This window comes from Macaca nemestrina, chromosome 17 (assembly GCF_043159975.1).
Source record: "Macaca nemestrina isolate mMacNem1 chromosome 17, mMacNem.hap1, whole genome shotgun sequence".
NCBI lineage: Eukaryota > Metazoa > Chordata > Mammalia > Primates > Cercopithecidae > Macaca > Macaca nemestrina.
This window is the reverse complement of record NC_092141.1, coordinates 91,948,923-91,966,591: the sequence shown is the minus strand read 5'-3', so window position 1 is coordinate 91,966,591 and position 17,669 is coordinate 91,948,923. Positions and strand designations below refer to the sequence as shown.

General features: G+C 51.1%; 1 protein-coding gene and 1 pseudogene across 1 annotated transcript in view; both read left to right on the top strand.

Moving 5' to 3' along the window:
• The window catches only part of LOC105469355 (UDP-GlcNAc:betaGal beta-1,3-N-acetylglucosaminyltransferase like 1), a 144,825-nt gene that overhangs the window by 113,088 nt on the left and 14,068 nt on the right, over positions 1 to 17,669 (top strand). The window contains exons 14-17 of the mRNA XM_071081935.1: positions 4,939 to 5,214; positions 5,360 to 5,428; positions 5,807 to 5,881; positions 16,351 to 16,455. Of these exons, the coding sequence (XP_070938036.1) occupies positions 4,939 to 5,214; positions 5,360 to 5,428; positions 5,807 to 5,881; positions 16,351 to 16,431 (501 nt within the window). The 3' untranslated portion in view covers positions 16,432 to 16,455. The remainder of the gene's footprint in view (positions 1 to 4,938; positions 5,215 to 5,359; positions 5,429 to 5,806; positions 5,882 to 16,350; positions 16,456 to 17,669) is intronic.
• On the top strand, positions 9,566 to 16,241 carry LOC139359269 (uncharacterized; annotated as a pseudogene).

Below are 17,669 nucleotides of genomic sequence, written 5' to 3'. Positions count from 1 at the left end.
TCGTCCACACTCCTCTTCCTTCTCCCGCGTCCACACTCATCTTCCTTCTCCCCCGTCCACACTCCTCTTCCTTCTCCCCCGTCCACACTCATCTTCCTTCTCCCCCGTCCACACTCCTCTTCCTTCTCCCCCGTCCACACTCCTCTTCCTTCTCCCCCGTCCACACTCCTCTTCCTTCTCCCCCGTCCACACTCCTCTTCCTTCTCCCCCGTCCACACTCATCTTCCTTCTCCCCCGTCCACACTCCTCTTCCTTCTCCCATGTCCACACTCCTCTTCCTTCTCCCCCGTCCACACTCCTCTTCCTTCTCCCCCGTCCACACTCCTCTTCCTTCTCCCCCGTCCACACTCCTCTTCCTTCTCCCATGTCCACACTCCTCTACCTTCTCCCCAGTCCACACTCATCTTCCTTCTCCCACGTCCACACTCCTCTTCCTTCTCCCCCATCCACACTCTTCTTTCTCCCCCGTCCACGCTCCTCTTCCTTCTCCCCCGTCCACACTCCTCTTCCTTCTCCCCCGTCCACACTCCTCTTCCTTCTCCCCCGTCTACACTCCTCTTCCTTCTCCCCCGTCCACACTCCTCTTCCTTCTCCCCCGTCCACACTCCTCTTCCTTCTCCCGCGTCCACACTCATCTTCCTTCTCCCCCGTCCACACTCCTCTTCCTTCTCCCCCGTCCACACTCATCTTCCTTCTCCCCCGTCCACACTCCTCTTCCTTCTCCCCCGTCCACACTCCTCTTCCTTCTCCCCCGTCCACACTCCTCTTCCTTCTCCCCCGTCCACACTCCTCTTCCTTCTCCCCCGTCCACACTCATCTTCCTTCTCCCCCGTCCACACTCCTCTTCCTTCTCCCATGTCCACACTCCTCTTCCTTCTCCCCCGTCCACACTCCTCTTCCTTCTCCCCGTCCACACTCCTCTTCCTTCTCCCCCGTCCACACTCCTCTTCCTTCTCCCATGTCCACACTCCTCTACCTTCTCCCCAGTCCACACTCATCTTCCTTCTCCCACGTCCACACTCCTCTTCCTTCTCCCCCATCCACACTCTTCTTTCTCCCCCGTCCACGCTCCTCTTCCTTCTCCCCCGTCCACACTCCTCTTCCTTCTCCCCCGTCCACACTCCTCTTCCTTCTCCCCCATCTACACTCCTCTTCCTTCTCCCCCGTCCACGCTCCTCTTCTTTCTCCCACGTCCACACTCCTCTTCCTTCTCCCCCGTCCACACTCCTCTTCCTTCTCCCCCATCCACGCTCCTCTTCCTTCTCCCCCGTCCACACTCCTCTTCCTTCTCCCCCGTCTACACTCCTCTTCCTTCTCCCCCGTCCACACTCCTCTTCCTTCTCCCCCGTCCACACTCCTCTTCCTTCTCCCCCGTCCACACTCCTCTTCCTTCTCCCCCGTCCACACTCCTCTTCCTTCTCCCATGTCCACGCTCCTCTACCTTCTCCCCAGTCCACACTCATCTTCCTTCTCCCCCGTCCACACTCCTCTACCTTCTCCCCCGTCCACACTCCTCTACCTTCTTCTCCGTCCACACTCCTCTACCTTCTCCCCAGTCCACACTCGTCTTCCTTCTTCCGCGTCCACACTCCTCTTCCTTCTCCCCCGTCCACATTCGTCTTCCTTCTCCCCCGTCCACACTCCTCTTCCTTTTCCCCCATCCACGCTCCTCTTCCTTCTCCCCCGTCCACGCTCCTCTTCCTTTTCCCCCGTCCACACTCCTCTTCCTTCTCCCCCGTCCACACTCCTCTTCCTTCTCCCCCATCCACACTCTTCTTTCTCCCCCGTCCACGCTCCTCTTCCTTCTCCCCCGTCCACACTCCTCTTCCTTCTCCCCCATCCACGCTCCTCTTCTTTCTCCCCCGTCCACACTCCTCTTCCTTCTCCCACGTCCACACTCCTCTTCCTTCTCCCCCATCCACACTCTTCTTTCTCCCCCGTCCACGCTCCTCTTCCTTCTCCCCCGTCCACACTCCTCTTCCTTCTCCCCCATCCACGCTCCTCTTCTTTCTCCCCCGTCCACACTCCTCTTCCTTCTCCCCCGTCCACACTCCTCTTCCTTCTCCCCCATCCACGCTCCTCTTCTTTCTCCCCCGTCCACACTCCTCTTCCTTCTCCCCCATCTACACTCCTCTTCCTTCTCCCCCGTCCACGCTCCTCTTCCTTCTCCCACGTCCACACTCCTCTTCCTTCTCCCCCGTCCACACTCCTCTTCCTTCTCCCCCATCTACGCTCCTCTTCCTTCTCCCACGTCCACACTCCTCTTCCTTCTCCCCCGTCCACACTCCTCTTCCTTCTCCCCCGTCCACACTCCTCTTCCTTCTCCCCCATCTACACTCCTCTTCCTTCTCCCCCGTCCACATTCCTCTTCCTTCTCCCCCATCTACACTCCTCTTCCTTCTCATGCCCACTGGTACCATGGCTGCCTCCTTGTGCTGTGACGTGTCCCTGACACTTCAGCTCCTTTGCAACATTTCCAGCAATGCTGACTTGTGCTTTTGGGATAAACTGCGTTTCCACCTTTCCCAGTGCCTGGGCGGGGCCACAGCTTCCTCTGAGGATGTAAAAAGAAAGTCACAGGGGGCCCTGGGGAGCTGTTCTCCCTGATTAAATGAGAACTTTTTTAAATGTGAAAAATGAAAATGAACCAAATGCAGATGTTTCATCATGGCTGCTTCTAAATTTTATCTTCCTATGATGGGCCAACGTTTTCAGACCAGAGACCCCTAGGAAAGCCCAGGAGACAAGGGGCCGTCAAGGAGGCCGGTCTCAGAGGCTCCCCCACCTCGCGTGCCACCCATGGCCACAGAGGCCGGCTGCTTCCTTCTGGAGCCTGACTGCTTTCCTCTCACGTGAACCCCATGGGGCCCCCGAGCTGATGTCGCTGGATGAGGGTCAGGCTCGTCCCCCCAGAGACACCCACAGACGGGGGCTGCTGAGGACAAGATGGCGAAACCCGGCGAGGCTGTGTCACCTGGTGGGCGAGTCCCCGCAGTCGTCTGCAGGAGCTGTCCTCGCCCAGGTTGATGCCCACACACACGCGCGCACACACACACGTGCGCACACACAGCACATGCACACAGACCATGCGCACACATACAGCACGCGCACACACACACACTGCACATGCACACGCACACGTACAGCACGCACACACACACTGCACATGCACACAGACCACACGCACACGTACAGCATGCACACTGCACATGCACACAGACCACACGCACACGTACAGCATGCACACACACACTGCACATGCACACAGACCATGTGCACACGTACACACACACACACAGCACATGCACACAGACCACACGCACACGTACACACACACACACAGCACATGCACACAGACCACACGCACACGTACACACACACACACAGCACATGCACACAGACCACACGCACACGTACACACACACACACAGCACATGCACACAGACCACACGCACACGCACACACACACTGCACATGCACACAGACCACACGCACACGTACAGCACGCACAGCCGCACAGTACATGCAGACGTGTGCTCACTGCATACATGTATTCACACTGCATACACAGACCCTCACTGCACACGCGTGCACACATGCGTGTACACACATCCACACAGTACATACAGGCATGTACTCTGAACACCTGCACACACTGTACACATGTGCTCATGTACACACACATGCACTCACTACATGCATGCACTCAGTACACACGCATGCACAGTGTGCACACATCCCGCACACCCCACACGGTGTGCGCGCGCCCCGTACACCCCACACGGTGTGCGCACGCGCACACATGCTTCAGTGTCCTCAAGTCACTGGGACACGCATCTTCCTGTGTCCCAGGCGGGGTCAGGACTATTGAGGTGGCTGCAGAGGGTGGGGAGGAAAAGGTGGCTCCAGGCAGGACATCCCTGACCATGCCTAAGCCCTGCAGCCCCCTGAGCTGACAGAGGGGACCCCATGTCCCCCCATCCCATTGCCTGTGGCGGTTCTGCTGCAAACAGGGGGTGCCACAGGGTTGGGGAGGAGTCAGAGTTTATCCTGGGAGGTGGAGGCAGCAGCAGAATCGTAGAATGGACGAATCCTGCCCCGATCCCGAGGCTGAACCCACAAGGGCTCTGCTCAGGGGAGGCCCGTCACCAGCCAGCGTTGTTGTGTCCGAGACCCAGTGAGGCATGGCCCAGACCCCGTCCCGGAGGAGGCTCCCACGGACACAGCTCCCTTGACAGAGAGCAGAGGGCATCCCGGGACTCGGCCAGGGCAGGGTCTGCCGGGCACAGGGATTCAGCATGGCTGCCTCACAGCAGCTGGGGAGGACGGTGTCTGGGACACATCCCAGGCCGTTCTGGCCCCGCTGGCCTCTGCATTGCCGAGCCCCTCTAGCCCCTCCAGCTCCTGGGCCTTTGATACGGGGTTGGCCCAGGCAGCCCCAGGAGCAGGCTCGAGGGAGAGGTGCCCACAGGCAGGCAGCTGACAGCGATGGGGCATGTGGGGAGAGGCTGGGGCGGGAGGAGAGAGGGTGGGACGGGAAGGGCCCAGCAGCGATGGGGCAGAGCAGCAGGTCCTAGGAAGGAGCCTGCTCCCAGGACAGCAACCTGGGGTCTGCTTGTCACAGCAGAGGCAGAAAGAACAGAGACCAGGATCCCAGGGGAGCGACAGGGTTCGGGGCAGTGACCTGAGGCAGAAGATCATGTGTAAGTGTGATTTTATGGGATGGTCGCATGTGCCCTTATGGACACAGGTTTCTCTGGGAAACTGACTTGGGTCAAGTCCAGTCCTCTGCGTCCTACAGAAATTTTGCCTTCCAGAACCTTCTAGATTCTTAAGTGACAGCTTCTCGTCTGTCCCCACCTGTTGGGGTCTGATGGAAGGGGCGGGTCCCCACCTAGGCATGTGGCTACATCCAGCTGGGGCAGGTGGCCTGACTAGGACAGCCAGTCTCTCAGGCCCTGGGCCCAGTGTCCACCCCACTGGCAGCGTCAGCGGAGCACACACCACGTCCTGAATGTTGGCATCTGTGTGCATCTCTGGGGCCCCCGGCCTGCCTGTCACCCTCTTCTCCACTGCAGGACGACCATCTGGACCCACCGCGTTCGTTTCCTGGAAGAGCAGGCCCTTCCCCGCTGGGCAGCCTTCACCATCTGGAACGCCGGCAAGCAGGGGCGCCGGCTGTACCGCAGCTTGACCGCCGCCAGCCAGCGCAAGGTGGGCACCCTGCCACCCTCCAACACTGCCTGCCCCGCCCCCATGCTGCCCCACAGCACAGGCCCCAGCCTCGGCCTGTCCAGAGCTGCCCTTCTGTGCCTGTCCCCAGGCGGTGGCCTTCTGTGACTTCTGTGCCTGTCCCCAGGTGGTGGCCTTCTGTGACGTGGACGAGAACAAGATCAGGAAAGGCTTCTATTGCCACGAGGACTCTCAGGTGTGCAGGGCCGCACGGCATCACCCTTGGGGTCACCCACCTGCTCCAGGGCTGAGGGACAGCTGCCCAGAGCCTTCCCCCTTGGCAGAGTCCACCTGGGCTGTGCCAGCTCCTCGGGGCCTCCAGGGAGCCCAGCCTCCATCCCCTGGGGGAGAACCCTGCTGTCCCTCGTGGGTCTGGGCCTTGGGGTAGCCCACCCTGGTCCGTTCTGCAGTCAGGTGTCAAGCAGGGGTGGTGGGGGTTGGAGTCCTGCCCTGAATGGCTGCCGCCCAAGCCCTGGCTCCTGTGTGAGGCAACTCAGTGGCTGCGTGCACCTGAGGGCGTCTCTCCTGGGAAGAGCCGAGCTCGGGCAGGACTGATGGCCACTCTCATTCTCAGGAAAGACCCAAGCCCCGAATCCCCATCCTGCACTTCCGAGCCGCCCGGCCACCCTTCGTCATCTGCGTGAAGCTGGTGAGTGTGGGGCCCTTGGCCGTGGGGGGCTTGCGGGTCTCGGGCTGTGCCACGTGGACAGCCTGCCCTGCCATGCAATGACTGTGTGGCCTGGGATGAGAACCCAGCCGATGGTGGGCATGGGGACAGGTGCCACAGCTGTCCACAGCGGCACCACAGACCGGGCTGCGAGGTGGTGGCTACCGCCCTGGGAACAGGAGGCAGCTGGAGGCACAGACCGGGCTGCGAGGTGGTGGCTACCGCCCTGGGAACAGGAGGCAGCTGGAGGCACAGACCGGGCTGTGAGGTGGTGGCTACTGCCCTGGGAACAGGAGGCAGCTGGAGGCACAGACCGGGCTGTGAGGTGGTGGCTACCGCCCTGGGAACAGGAGGCAGCTGGAGGCACAGACCGGGCTGTGAGGTGGTGGCTACCGCCCTGGGAACAGGAGGCAGCTGGAGGCACAGACCGGGCTGTGAGGTGGTGGCTACCGCCCTGGGAACAGGAGGCAGCTGGAGGCACAGACCGGGCTGTGAGGTGGTGGCTACCGCCCTGGGAACAGGAGGCAGCTGGAGGGTGTGAAGGGGATGGATTCTGGTCTCTCTTCTGTCTTTAAATACCTGTAAAACCAACATTTGTTAGAAACTTGCAAAGCACGAGACCCTACGGTGCCATGTCTGAGGGGCCAAGGCCAGGACCTTTAGCTCCCATGGACTGAGGTGGCCGCACCGGGGATGTCCAAAGCCCCTGAGTATGAACGACCCTTGCCTGGGGTGGGCAGGTGACAGGCACCTCGGGCTCCAAATGCAGCCTTTTTCCCCAAGCGTGGGGAGTCCAGTTGGCTGCAGGGGGCTGAGGTGAGTAGTTTTTTAAAAATTTTAAGTTCTGGATACATGTGCTGAACATGCAGGTGTGTTACATACGTTTACCACATTGTGCCATGGTGGTTTGCTGTACCTGTCAACCTGCCATGTAGGTTTTAAGCCCTGCATGCATTAGGTGTTTGTCCTAATGCTCTCCCTCCCCTTGCCCCCCACCCTCCAACAGGTCCCATCGTGTGACATCCCCGTGTCCATGTGTTCTCATTGTTCAGTTCCTACTTACGAGTGAGAACATGCAGTGTTTGGTTTTCTGTTCCTGTGTGTGTTTGCTGAGGATGATGGTTTCCAGCTTCATCCATGTCCCTGCAAAGGACATGAACTCATTCCCTTTTATGGCTGCATACTATTTCATGGTATATATGTGCCATATTTTCTTTATCCAGTGTATCATGGATGGGCGTTTGGGTTGATTCCATGTCTTTGCTATTGTGAATAGTGCTGCAGTGAACACACATGTGCACGTATCTTTATAATAGAATGATTTGTATTCTTTTGGGTATATACCAATAATGGTATTGCTGGGTTAAATGGCATTTCTCATTTTAGATCCTTGAGGAATCGACATTGTCTTCCACAATGGTTGAACCAATTTACATTCCCACCAACAGTGTAAAAGCGTTCCTACTTCTCCACAGCCTCGCCAGCATCTGTTCTTTATTTTTTAAAAATCGCCATTCTGACTGGCGTGAGACAGTGTCTCATCATGGTTTTGATTTGCATTTCTCTAATGACCAGTGACATCGCATTGTGGTTTTGATTTGCATTTCTCTAACGAACAGTGATGAGCTTTTTTTCATGTTTCTTGAACACGTGTTTTCTTTTGAGAAGTGTCTGTTCATGTCCTTTGCCCACTTTTGGATGAGGTTGTTTTTTTCTTGTAAATTTAAGTTCCTTGTAGATTCTGTATATTAGACCTTTGTCAGATGGATAGATTGCAAAAATTGTCTCCCGTTCCATTCCTGTCACTCTGATGATAGTTTCTGTTGCTGAGCAGAAGCTCTTTACTTTAATTAGATCCCATTTGTCAATTTTGGCTTTTGTTGCAGTTGGTTTTGTTGTTTTAGTCATGAAGTCTTTGCCCATGCCTATGTCCTGAATGGTATTGCCTAGGTTTTCTTCTAGGGTTTTTATGGTTTTAGGTTTTAGGTTTAAGTCTTTAATCCAAATAATCCAATACAAAAATCTTGAGTTAATTTTTGTATAAGGTGTAAGGAAGGGGTCTAGTTTCTGTTTTTTGCATATGGCTAGCCAGTTTTCCCAGCACCATTTATTAAATAGAGAATCCTTTCCCCATTGCTTGTTTTTGTCAGGTTTGTCGAAGATCAGATGGTTGTGGACATGTGGTGGTATTTCTGAGGCCTCTGTTCTGTTCCATTGGTCTATATATCTGTTTCGATACCAGTACCATGCTGTTTTGGTTACTGTAGACTTGCAGTATAGTTTGAAGTCAGGTAGCGTGATGCCTCCAAATTTGTTCTTTTTGCCTAGGATTGTCTTGGCTGTATGGGCTCCTTCTTTGGTTTCATGTGAAATTTAAAGTAGTTTTTTCTGCTTCTGTGAAGAACCAGAAATGGTAGCTTGATTGGAACGGGATTGAATCTATAAATTATTTTATGGCCATTTTTATGATATTGATTCTTCCTATCCACAAGCATGGAATTTTTTTTTTTCCATTTGTTTGTGTCCTATTTCCTTGAGCAGTGGTTTGTAGTTTTCCTTGGAGAGGTCCTTCACATCTCCTGTAAGTTGTATTCCTAGGTATTTTATTTAATTTATTAATTAATTTATTTATTTATTTGAGATGGAGTCTCAATCTGTCGCCCAGGCTGGAGTGCAGTGGCACCATCTCCAGTCACTGCAAGTTCTGCTGCCTCCCGGGTTAATGCCATTCTCCTGCCTCAGCCTCCCTAGAAGCTGGGACTACAGGCGCCCGCCACCACGCCCGGCTAATTTTTTTGTATTTTCAGTAGAGACAGAGTTTCACCGTGTTCGCCAGGATGGTCTCGATCTCCTGACCTCGTGATCCGCCCACCTCAGCCTCCCAAAGTGCTGGGATTACAGGCGTGAGCCACCGCGCCCAGCCGGTATTTTATTTTCTTTGTAGCAATTGTGAGAGGTCACTCATGATTTTGCTCTCTGCTTGTCTATTACTGGTATATAGGAATGCTTGTGATTTTTGCACATTAGTTTTGTATCCTGAGACTTTGTTGAAGTTGCTTATCAGCTTAAGGAGTGTTTGGGCTGAGACAATGGGGTTTTCTAAATATACAATCATGTTATCTGCAAACAGAGACAATTTGCCTTCCTCTCTTCCTGTCTGAATACTCTATTTCTTTCTCTTGCCTGATTGCCCTGGCTGGAACTTCCGATACTGTGTTGAATAGGAGTGGTAAGAGAGGGCATCCTTTTCTTGTGCCGGTTTTCAAAGGGAATGCTTCTAGCTTTTGCCCATATGATACTGGCTATGGGTTTTTCATAAATAGCTATTATTTTGAGATACGTTCCATCAATACCTAGTTTATTGGGAATTCTTAGCACTAAGGGGTGTTGAATTTTATTGAAGGCCTTTTTGGCATCTATTGAGATATTCATGTGGCTTTTTCTTTGGTTCTGTTTATGTGATGGGTTACGTTTATTGATTTGCATATGATGAACCAGCCTTGCATCCCAGGGATGAAGCTGACTTGATCATGGTAGATAAGCTTTTTGATGTGCTGCCGGATTCAGTTTGCCAGTATTTTATTGATGATTTTCACATCAATGTTCATCAGGGGTATTGACCTGAAATTTTCTTTTCTTGTGTCTCTGGCAGGTTTTCGAATCAGAATGATGCTGGCCTCATAAAATGAGTTACAGAGGACTCCCTCTTTTTCTGTTGTTTGGAAGTTTCAGAATGAATGGTACCAGCTCCTCCTTGTACCTCGGGTAGAATTCGGCTGTAAATCCATCTGGTCCTGGGCTTTTCTTGGTTGATAGGGTATTAATTATTGCCTCAATTTCAGAACTTGTTATTGGTCTTTTCAGGGATTCGACTTCTTCCTGGTTTAGTCTTGGGAGGGTGTATGTGTCCAGGAATTTATCCATTTCATCTAGATTTTCTAGTTTATTTGCGTAGAAGTGTTTATAGTATTCTCTGATGGTAGTTTATATTTCTGTGGGATCAGTGGTGATATCCCCTTTATCGATTTTTATTGTGTCTACTTGGTTCTTCTTTTCTTTGCCTGGCTAGCAATCTATTTTGTTAATCTTTTCAAAAAAACAGCCCCTGGAGTCATTGATTTTTTTAAAGGGTTTTTTGTGTCTGTCTCCTTCATTTCTGCTCTGATATTGCTTGTCTTTTGCTACCTTTTGAATTAGTTTGCTCTTGCTTCTCTAGTTCTTTTAATTGTGATGTTAGGGGGTCGATTTTAGATCTTTCCTGCTTTCTGATGTGGGCATTTAGTGCTATAAATTTCCCTCTTAACACTGCTTTAGCTGTGTGCCAGGGATTCTGGTATGTTGTCTCTCTGTTCTCATTGGTTTCAAAGAACTTCGTTATTTCTGCCTTAATTTCGTTATTTACCCAGTAGTCATTCAGGAGCAGGTTGTTCGGTTTCCATGTAGTTGTGCAGTTTTGGGTTTCTTAATCCTGAGCTCTAATTCGATTGCACTGTGTTCTGAAAGACTATTAGGATTTCCATTCTGTTGCATTTGCTGAGGAGTATTTCACTTCCAATTATGTGGTCAATTTTAGAGTAAGTGCTATGTGGTGCTGAGAACAATGTATATTCTGTTGATTTAGGGTGGAGAGTTCTGTAGGTTGAGGGTGGAGAGTTCTGTCTATTAGGTTCGCTTGGTCCAGAGCTGAGTTCAAGTCCTGAGTATCCTTGTTAATTTTCTGCCTTATTGATCTAATATTGACAGTGGGGTGTTAAAGTCTCCCATTATTATTGTGTGGGAGTCTAAGTCTCTTTGTAGGTCTCTAAGGACTTGTTTTATGACTCTGGGTGCTCCTGTATTGGGTGCATGTATATTTAGGATAGTTAGCTCTTCTTGTTGCATTGATCCCTTTACCATTAGGTAATGCCCTTCTTTGTCTTTTTTGATCTTCATTGGTTTAAAGTCTGTCTTATCAGAGACTAGGATTGCAACCACTGCTTTTTTTTGCTTTGCATTTTCTTGATAAATAACCAAAGGGTGAGTGGTTGATAGAGTGAGCCAGGCCCCGAGCGGTACTGTTGGGAGGTTGTGGGGAACACACAGACAGGGGCACCCGTGAGAGCTAGAAGCACGCCACACCAGGGCGGGTCACGGTTCTCGCCCTGCAGAAGCCGTGAGGCCAGCATGTGTTGGTCTGTACTGCCCGGCCTGTGGTGAGCTGTCACACAACTCATGCAAGTCCAGGCAGCAGAACGTGAACAGAGCCTCATGGGCACAGCTTTTCGGCAATTACTAGCACATCTCATTTTATTGCACTTCATTGTGCGTTTTATAAATTACAGGCGTGTGGCAGCCCCACTAGAGCAACCCTGTCAGTGCCACTCTTCCAGAAGCACGCCCACTCCACGTCTCCACGTCTCCTTGTGGTAATTCTCGCAATACCTCAAACTGTTATTGTATGTGTTACGGTGACCTGTAGTGTCACTACTATCTCGGGGCGCCCATATGAAACGGTGAACTTGATTGATAAATGTGAATGTTCTGACGGCTCTGCTGGTTGGCTGTCCCTCCCCGCTCCCCACCCCCCACCCCACCACTCTTCAGGCCACCCTATTCCCTGAGGCACAACATTGAAATTAGGTCAACCAACAACCCCACAGTGGCCTCTAAGTGTTCAAGTGAAAGGAAGAGTTGCAAGTCTCTCACTTTAAATCAAAAGCTAGAAATTTTTAAGCTTAGTGAGGAAGGCACGTTGAAAGCCAAGACTGGCAGGAGAGGCCCAGCTTTCAGCCTAACAGTTAGCCAAGTTGTGAATGCAAAGGAAAAGTTATTTAAGGAAATTAAAAGTGGTCCTCCAGTGAACACACGAATGATGGTGAAACAGCCTTTTGCAGATAGGGAGAAAGTGTTAGTGGTCTGACAGATCAAACCAACCACAACATTCCCTTCAGCCAAAGCCTAATACAGAGCGAGGTCCTGACTCTCTTCAATTCTGTGAAAGCTGAATGATGTGAGGAAGCTGCAAACAAAAGTTTGAAGCTAGCAGAGGTCGGTCCACAAGGCTTAAGGAAAGAAGCCGTCTCCGTAATAGGTGTGAGGTGAGGCAGCAGGCTCTCCAGAAAATCCTGCTGAGGTCACGATGGAGGTGGCCGCGCTCAACCACAGACCTTCAGTGTAGAGGAAGCAGCCTTGAACTGGAGAAGACACCATGCAGGACTTTCATAGGTAGGGAGAAGTCAATGCCTGGCTTCAGAGCTTCGAAAGACAGTCTGACTCTTATCAGAGGCTAATGCTGCCGTGACTTTAAAACCCATTTATGCCTAGTGTTCCATTATTGGAATGCTAAGCATGCGGGAGTTTACATTCTGCTTAAGGTCACTGCCAAGGTCTGACTGCAAAATTTAAAAAATTGCAACCTCAGGCATAAATGGGTTAAGTTGAAGGCAGTGCTCACCATTCTGAGAATCGTAGGATTCTTAAGAATGAGGCTAAATCTGCTCTGCCCGTGGCTCTAGAAATGGAATGGCAAGGCCCAGGTGGTAGCACATCTGGGCACAGCATGGTTTATGGAATACTGTAAGTCCAGTGTTAGGCCCTCAGAAAAGGAGATTCCTTCCAAAATACAACAGCTCATTGACGGTCACCTGGTCACCCAAGAGCTCTGAGGCCAGTGTACGAGGGGTTCGTGTTTTCGCGCTGACACGGCCTCCGTTCTGCAGCCCATGGGTCCGGGAGCCATTCTAACTCTCAGGTCTTACTGAAGAAAGACACTTTCTAAGGCTGTAGCCGCCATCGATAGTGATTGCTCTGATGGATCTGAGCAAAGTAAATGAAAAACTTTGAATAGCCATTGTCCAACTTACCAGGGACATTTAGATGAGTGAGCGGGAGGCTCTGAGAAGCAGTTACAAAATGCAAATTCCACAAATATCTGGTTTAGTGTTTCAGAAACAGCCTTTTCAGGATCGACTTTTCAGGAACCCCCTCCAGCCCCATCAGTGCCGCTCTTCCAGCAGCACGCCCACTCCATGTCTCCTCGTGGTAATTCTCGCAATACGTCAAACTGTTACTGTGTGTGTTATGGTGACCTGTGGTGTCACTACCACCTTGGGGCGCTCATGTGAACCCCAAGGCACTTGGTGAAAACCCTTCCCAGGGAGTGGGCTTAGCGTGGAAAGGAGGTTCCTCCTCGTCCTGCACACGCCATGTCCTTGGAGGGCCCGGAGCGCCCGCGGTCACCTGTCTTGCGTGTTCTTCCAGGGGCAGCTGGCAGTGTGGCCTCACAGCACATGCTTGTTCCATGTCTTGCTCTTTTCGCATAATGTAGATTGGAGGTTATTCTGTGTGAAGCCACTGGAGCCCCTGGGCTCTACTGCTGCTGTGACCTTTCTATTCAGGGATATCTCCAGCTTATTTGAGCCGTATTAGCAAAGCGACGGGAAACCAGCCCCACGTACCCATCCCCGGAGCCAGCGTGTCCACCTTCTGTGTCCTCCACGCCTCCAAATCCCCACGCTGGGGTGTGACACTCATTCTAACCTAATTTCATCCATTATTGTTTCCCTGATGTATCTCAAAGAGATAAAAACGTTCAAAAGACCATAAAACCACCATTCCACCACAGAATTCCAAATATCCAATCAATGTTCAGATCTTCCTCATTGCCTTATAAACTGCTTCATGTGTTAAGTTTGCTTGCTGGAATCCGGCAGTGTCCGTGTGACCTCTACGACACGACCTTTCTTTCTGCCTCCCCGACGCCAACGCTCTTTTCGTAGTTCAGCTAAAGAAGGGGCTTGTGCATCCTGCACTCGCCGACCGGGGCCCTGTGGTTTTGCGTGTTCTGCTCCGTCCTATTGAGAGGTGGTCAGACCGAGGCCACCTCAGGCTCCCCTGCGATTCCGTTCGGCAGGAGCACCTCGGGGGTCTCAGGGCACCTCTGTGGCGCTGCTGTTGTGCCTTCCTCCACCGTTAGCTGGAATAGTAAAGAGAAACCCAAGGTTCACGTTCCTCACTAAAACACCCGCTCTTCGATTATACGGATGTTTCATGCATTTGTGATACAGTTACTTACTGATGTACATTTTGGGCATTTTTAATCATTCACTGTTTAAAATGCTAGAGTATTTGTATATATACATAATTTCGCTCAAGTGGCTCTATGTGGAATAAATTCTAAAAATTTCTGGGTCAAAGGGCACACACATTCAGCCCCAATCTTGCTGTTCACCACCTGCAGCGGCTGTGCCAACCCACCCCCACCAGCGATGGAGCACCTGCCTCGTGCCCGTACAGGGAGGGAAAGCATATTCTCACATATTTATGAACTGCTTTATTTCCCTTTTAGTAGATTATTCTTGTCATTAGCCCGTTTTTCTATTGGTCAGTATTTTCATAAGGAAAACTCTGACGTGCTGTGAATTTTTCTGCCATTTGACATTTTTATATTTATGCCATTGTGATATAATCAAATTAAATGACTTTCATTTATGGAGTTTGAGTCATTCTGAGACAGTCACTCCTGGTTGTGAAATTCAAAAAACCACATTGTCCAATTTTGCTTCTGGGATTTCTACTTTTTAATTACATCTTTGATACAACTGGCATTTCTTTTGGTAAAGAGATTACAGGTGCAAATTTTTCTTTCCATTTGGATACCTAATTGTCCCAACATCGTTTATATCCTGCTTTTCCAGGAATGAAATGCCATCTTTCTATGTTGGTTGTGAACATGCATTTGGCACCTGGCAGGGCCAACCCTCATGGCGTGTGTGTGAACACATCCCTAAACCGTAGTCTAATTTACCCTATTTTTGTAGTTCACGTGAGCAGAATCCACTATCTGTGTTCTTGCATCTGGTTTTCACTCCACGTGTTTGGGGTGCGTGCACATCCGCTGTGTGTGCTGTGGACTTGATCCATGTCCCATGTGCAAACGCCACCCCGCCCAGAGGCCACGCCAGGACCCAGGCCTGTGGGCCGTGGTTCCCAGTTTGCTCTTGCAAGGACGCTGTGTCCTCCTGCGTGGGAGTCCCTGCTTCGGGTCTCATCCTGGGAGTGGAAGGCAGGTCATGGGTGTGGCTGCGTCCTCAGCTTCTCTGGATGATACCCCCCAAGAGGCTGGCCTGGGAACACACCGGGAGCCAGAGGGCCCAGCCGCACAGCTCCCTCGCACTGGGCTGGGCACTTGGTCACCAGCAGTTTGGGGAATCTGTTCTCTTGGTGGTTTCAGGTGTGAGTCTGAGCATCAACCCCGTGTCCACTGGATGCTGGAGTTCTTTCCTCTCTGGCGGTGTTTCTCATCAGGGTTCCCCACCGGCCTACTGCATGCTGCGTCTCTCCTGACCTGTAGGAGTCCTCTATGCCTCTGGCTGCTCACCTTTGTTGGTTTAATGTTCTGCAAATATCTTCCTCTGTTTTGTGGTTTGCTTTTTCATTCTTCTAATGGAACATGTTGCTTTACAGAAGCATCTAGTTTTAACAGTCTTGTTTAAGACAGTGTCAACACGCACTGGGCTGGCCTGGTCCCTGAACTCAGGTGTGTTTCCTTTGCAAACTCGAGAGACAAGGGAGGAAGGACAGATAGCGGCAGAGCGTGTGGAAATGTTTTCCAGGCAGGATGTGGCTTTCATTCAAGTGACAGCATCATTTGAGTGACAACAGTGGTAGGTGGTGTAATGGATTCTGACGTGGTGGGGGTAGGGGGCACGGCCAGGCTCCGATTCCTCCTGCTGGGCCCAAGGACCGAGGACTGTGACGGGAGTGCACGGTCCCTCCTGTGTCCTGCCAGAGGCCAGAGACTTGGGTCCACCACTGTGCCGGGATATGTCCTCAAGAGCTTCTTCAGGAGGTGCTGGGGTGCAGGGCATGTCTGAAAGGCATTTCTGGACACCTGCTGTGGCCTCACACAGGAGAGTAGGCGACCTGGCCAAAGTCGGCACACAGGACAAGATAAAGCATCCAGCGACCCGGGGTCATGGCCCTCACTCCACTGCAGGGGTGGGGATGAGAGAGGCCAGAGGGGATCAGACAGGGCCAGCTGTTGATGGTTCTGAGATGCAGTTTGTCTGAGAGGCCTCCTCCCACTCCTGGCCTCTGCAGAGGGGTGGGTGTGTGGATGGAAGGTGGGTCTGCCCTGGTCGAACAGCAGAGGCATTGCCTGTTAGTCTCATTCCATTCCGAGTGCCCCCAGGGAGAGTCAGCCACCTTCTGCAGAGAGGCAAGGCCAGAAGGCAGGGGCCTCCCCTCTGGTGACCACCAGGGCCTGTGGTACAAGCAGTGCCGGCTGCTGTCCTCTCTGGCCCTTGTCTCCTTCCAGCCTCTCCACTATTAGCAGAGGGGCAGAAGTTCATAGTAGACCACTTGACAGGTCGACACAGGCCACCCCCAACCCCTGGCCCTGGAGGAGGCTCCCCAGTGGCCTCCTGGAGCCAGGAGAGATGGAACTGAGCTGTATCTGCTGCTCCCGCCAGGACCTCACAGGGGGCGCCTTCGAGGACAACCTGAGGTCGTTGCACTTGCAGGAGGGCCAGGACTTCCTTCACTTCAGCTGACGGACCCACGGCAGCCGCTCCCAGGTGGGTCTTTTCACCGAAGCACCGTCTGAGTTTGTGCCTTTATGATGCTTAATTTCCTCTACATTCTGCTCTTATTCTAATTTTCTTTACAGTTAGTCTTCTGCTTATGTTCAGCTCATTAATTTCCAGCCTTTCTTCTCTAATGTATAATTCAAGACTTCAGAATCACTTTGGTGAATTCTATCTGTCGTGATTATTTTATCTTTCATTATATATTTTATAATTTTCATTATTTCTTTTAAAAACATCTTTTTAAAATTTGTGTGTACACACACACACTTGGGTTCTGTAACTGTCCACTGGGTCGAGCTTTTCTTCTTCAACCGTGCCTTATGACACTCTATTGAAATGTATCAATTCAGTAAAATACACTGTGGTAGTAGATGATCAATTTCTTCTTCAATGTTTGCTTTAATATCTTCTGAGACTGGGTTACAAATGTAGGAAAATTCTTTCGTCTTCCTGTTGAACTGAGCCTTTAATCATCATATAGTAATCTATTCCTAATAATTTGCCTTCCTTTAACTGGAGAACATTGTCATTAACATAGAGGTTTTAATCAATTTACATTTATTGTGCCCTAAAATATTTATTTCGTGTGTGTGTGTGTTTTGCAGCGTGTTCTGCCTTTTCCTCTTGCCATTCTTGCATATTTTGATAGTGTATTTTTTATTCTTGTTCCATTTCTCTCCTACTAGTAGTACAGAAGTTATCTTCCCCATATATTGTTTGTGACTCTAAAAACTTCAACATGCACTTAGCCAAGCTGATAACTGAATTATCTGCACTCTGTTCCAGGAGAACATAAAGACTTAAGATGCTCTAAATTCAGCCACCAACTCTGCTGCTGACTTATATGCTGCTGTTGTCCATTTTAAGCAATTCTATATGCTTTAAAAAAATCCACATACCAGCCATCTTTCTGTTTTTATGGTCACAGTTTATTGCTTTCCTTGCTCCACATTCCTCCAACTATCCAACTGTGATCATTTCCCTCCTGCCTAAAGTTTATCCACTAAAGCAGTGGTTCTCAACCAGGGATGAATTCACACCCAGAAGATATTTGGCAATCTCTGGAGACATTTTTTTTTTCCTTTTGTCACAGCTGGGTAGGGGGATGGCTGCTGCCATCTGGGATGTTGCTGAATAACCTGCAATACACAGGACAGCTCTCACAACAAATAACTCAACCCCAAATATTAAGCCAAGATTAA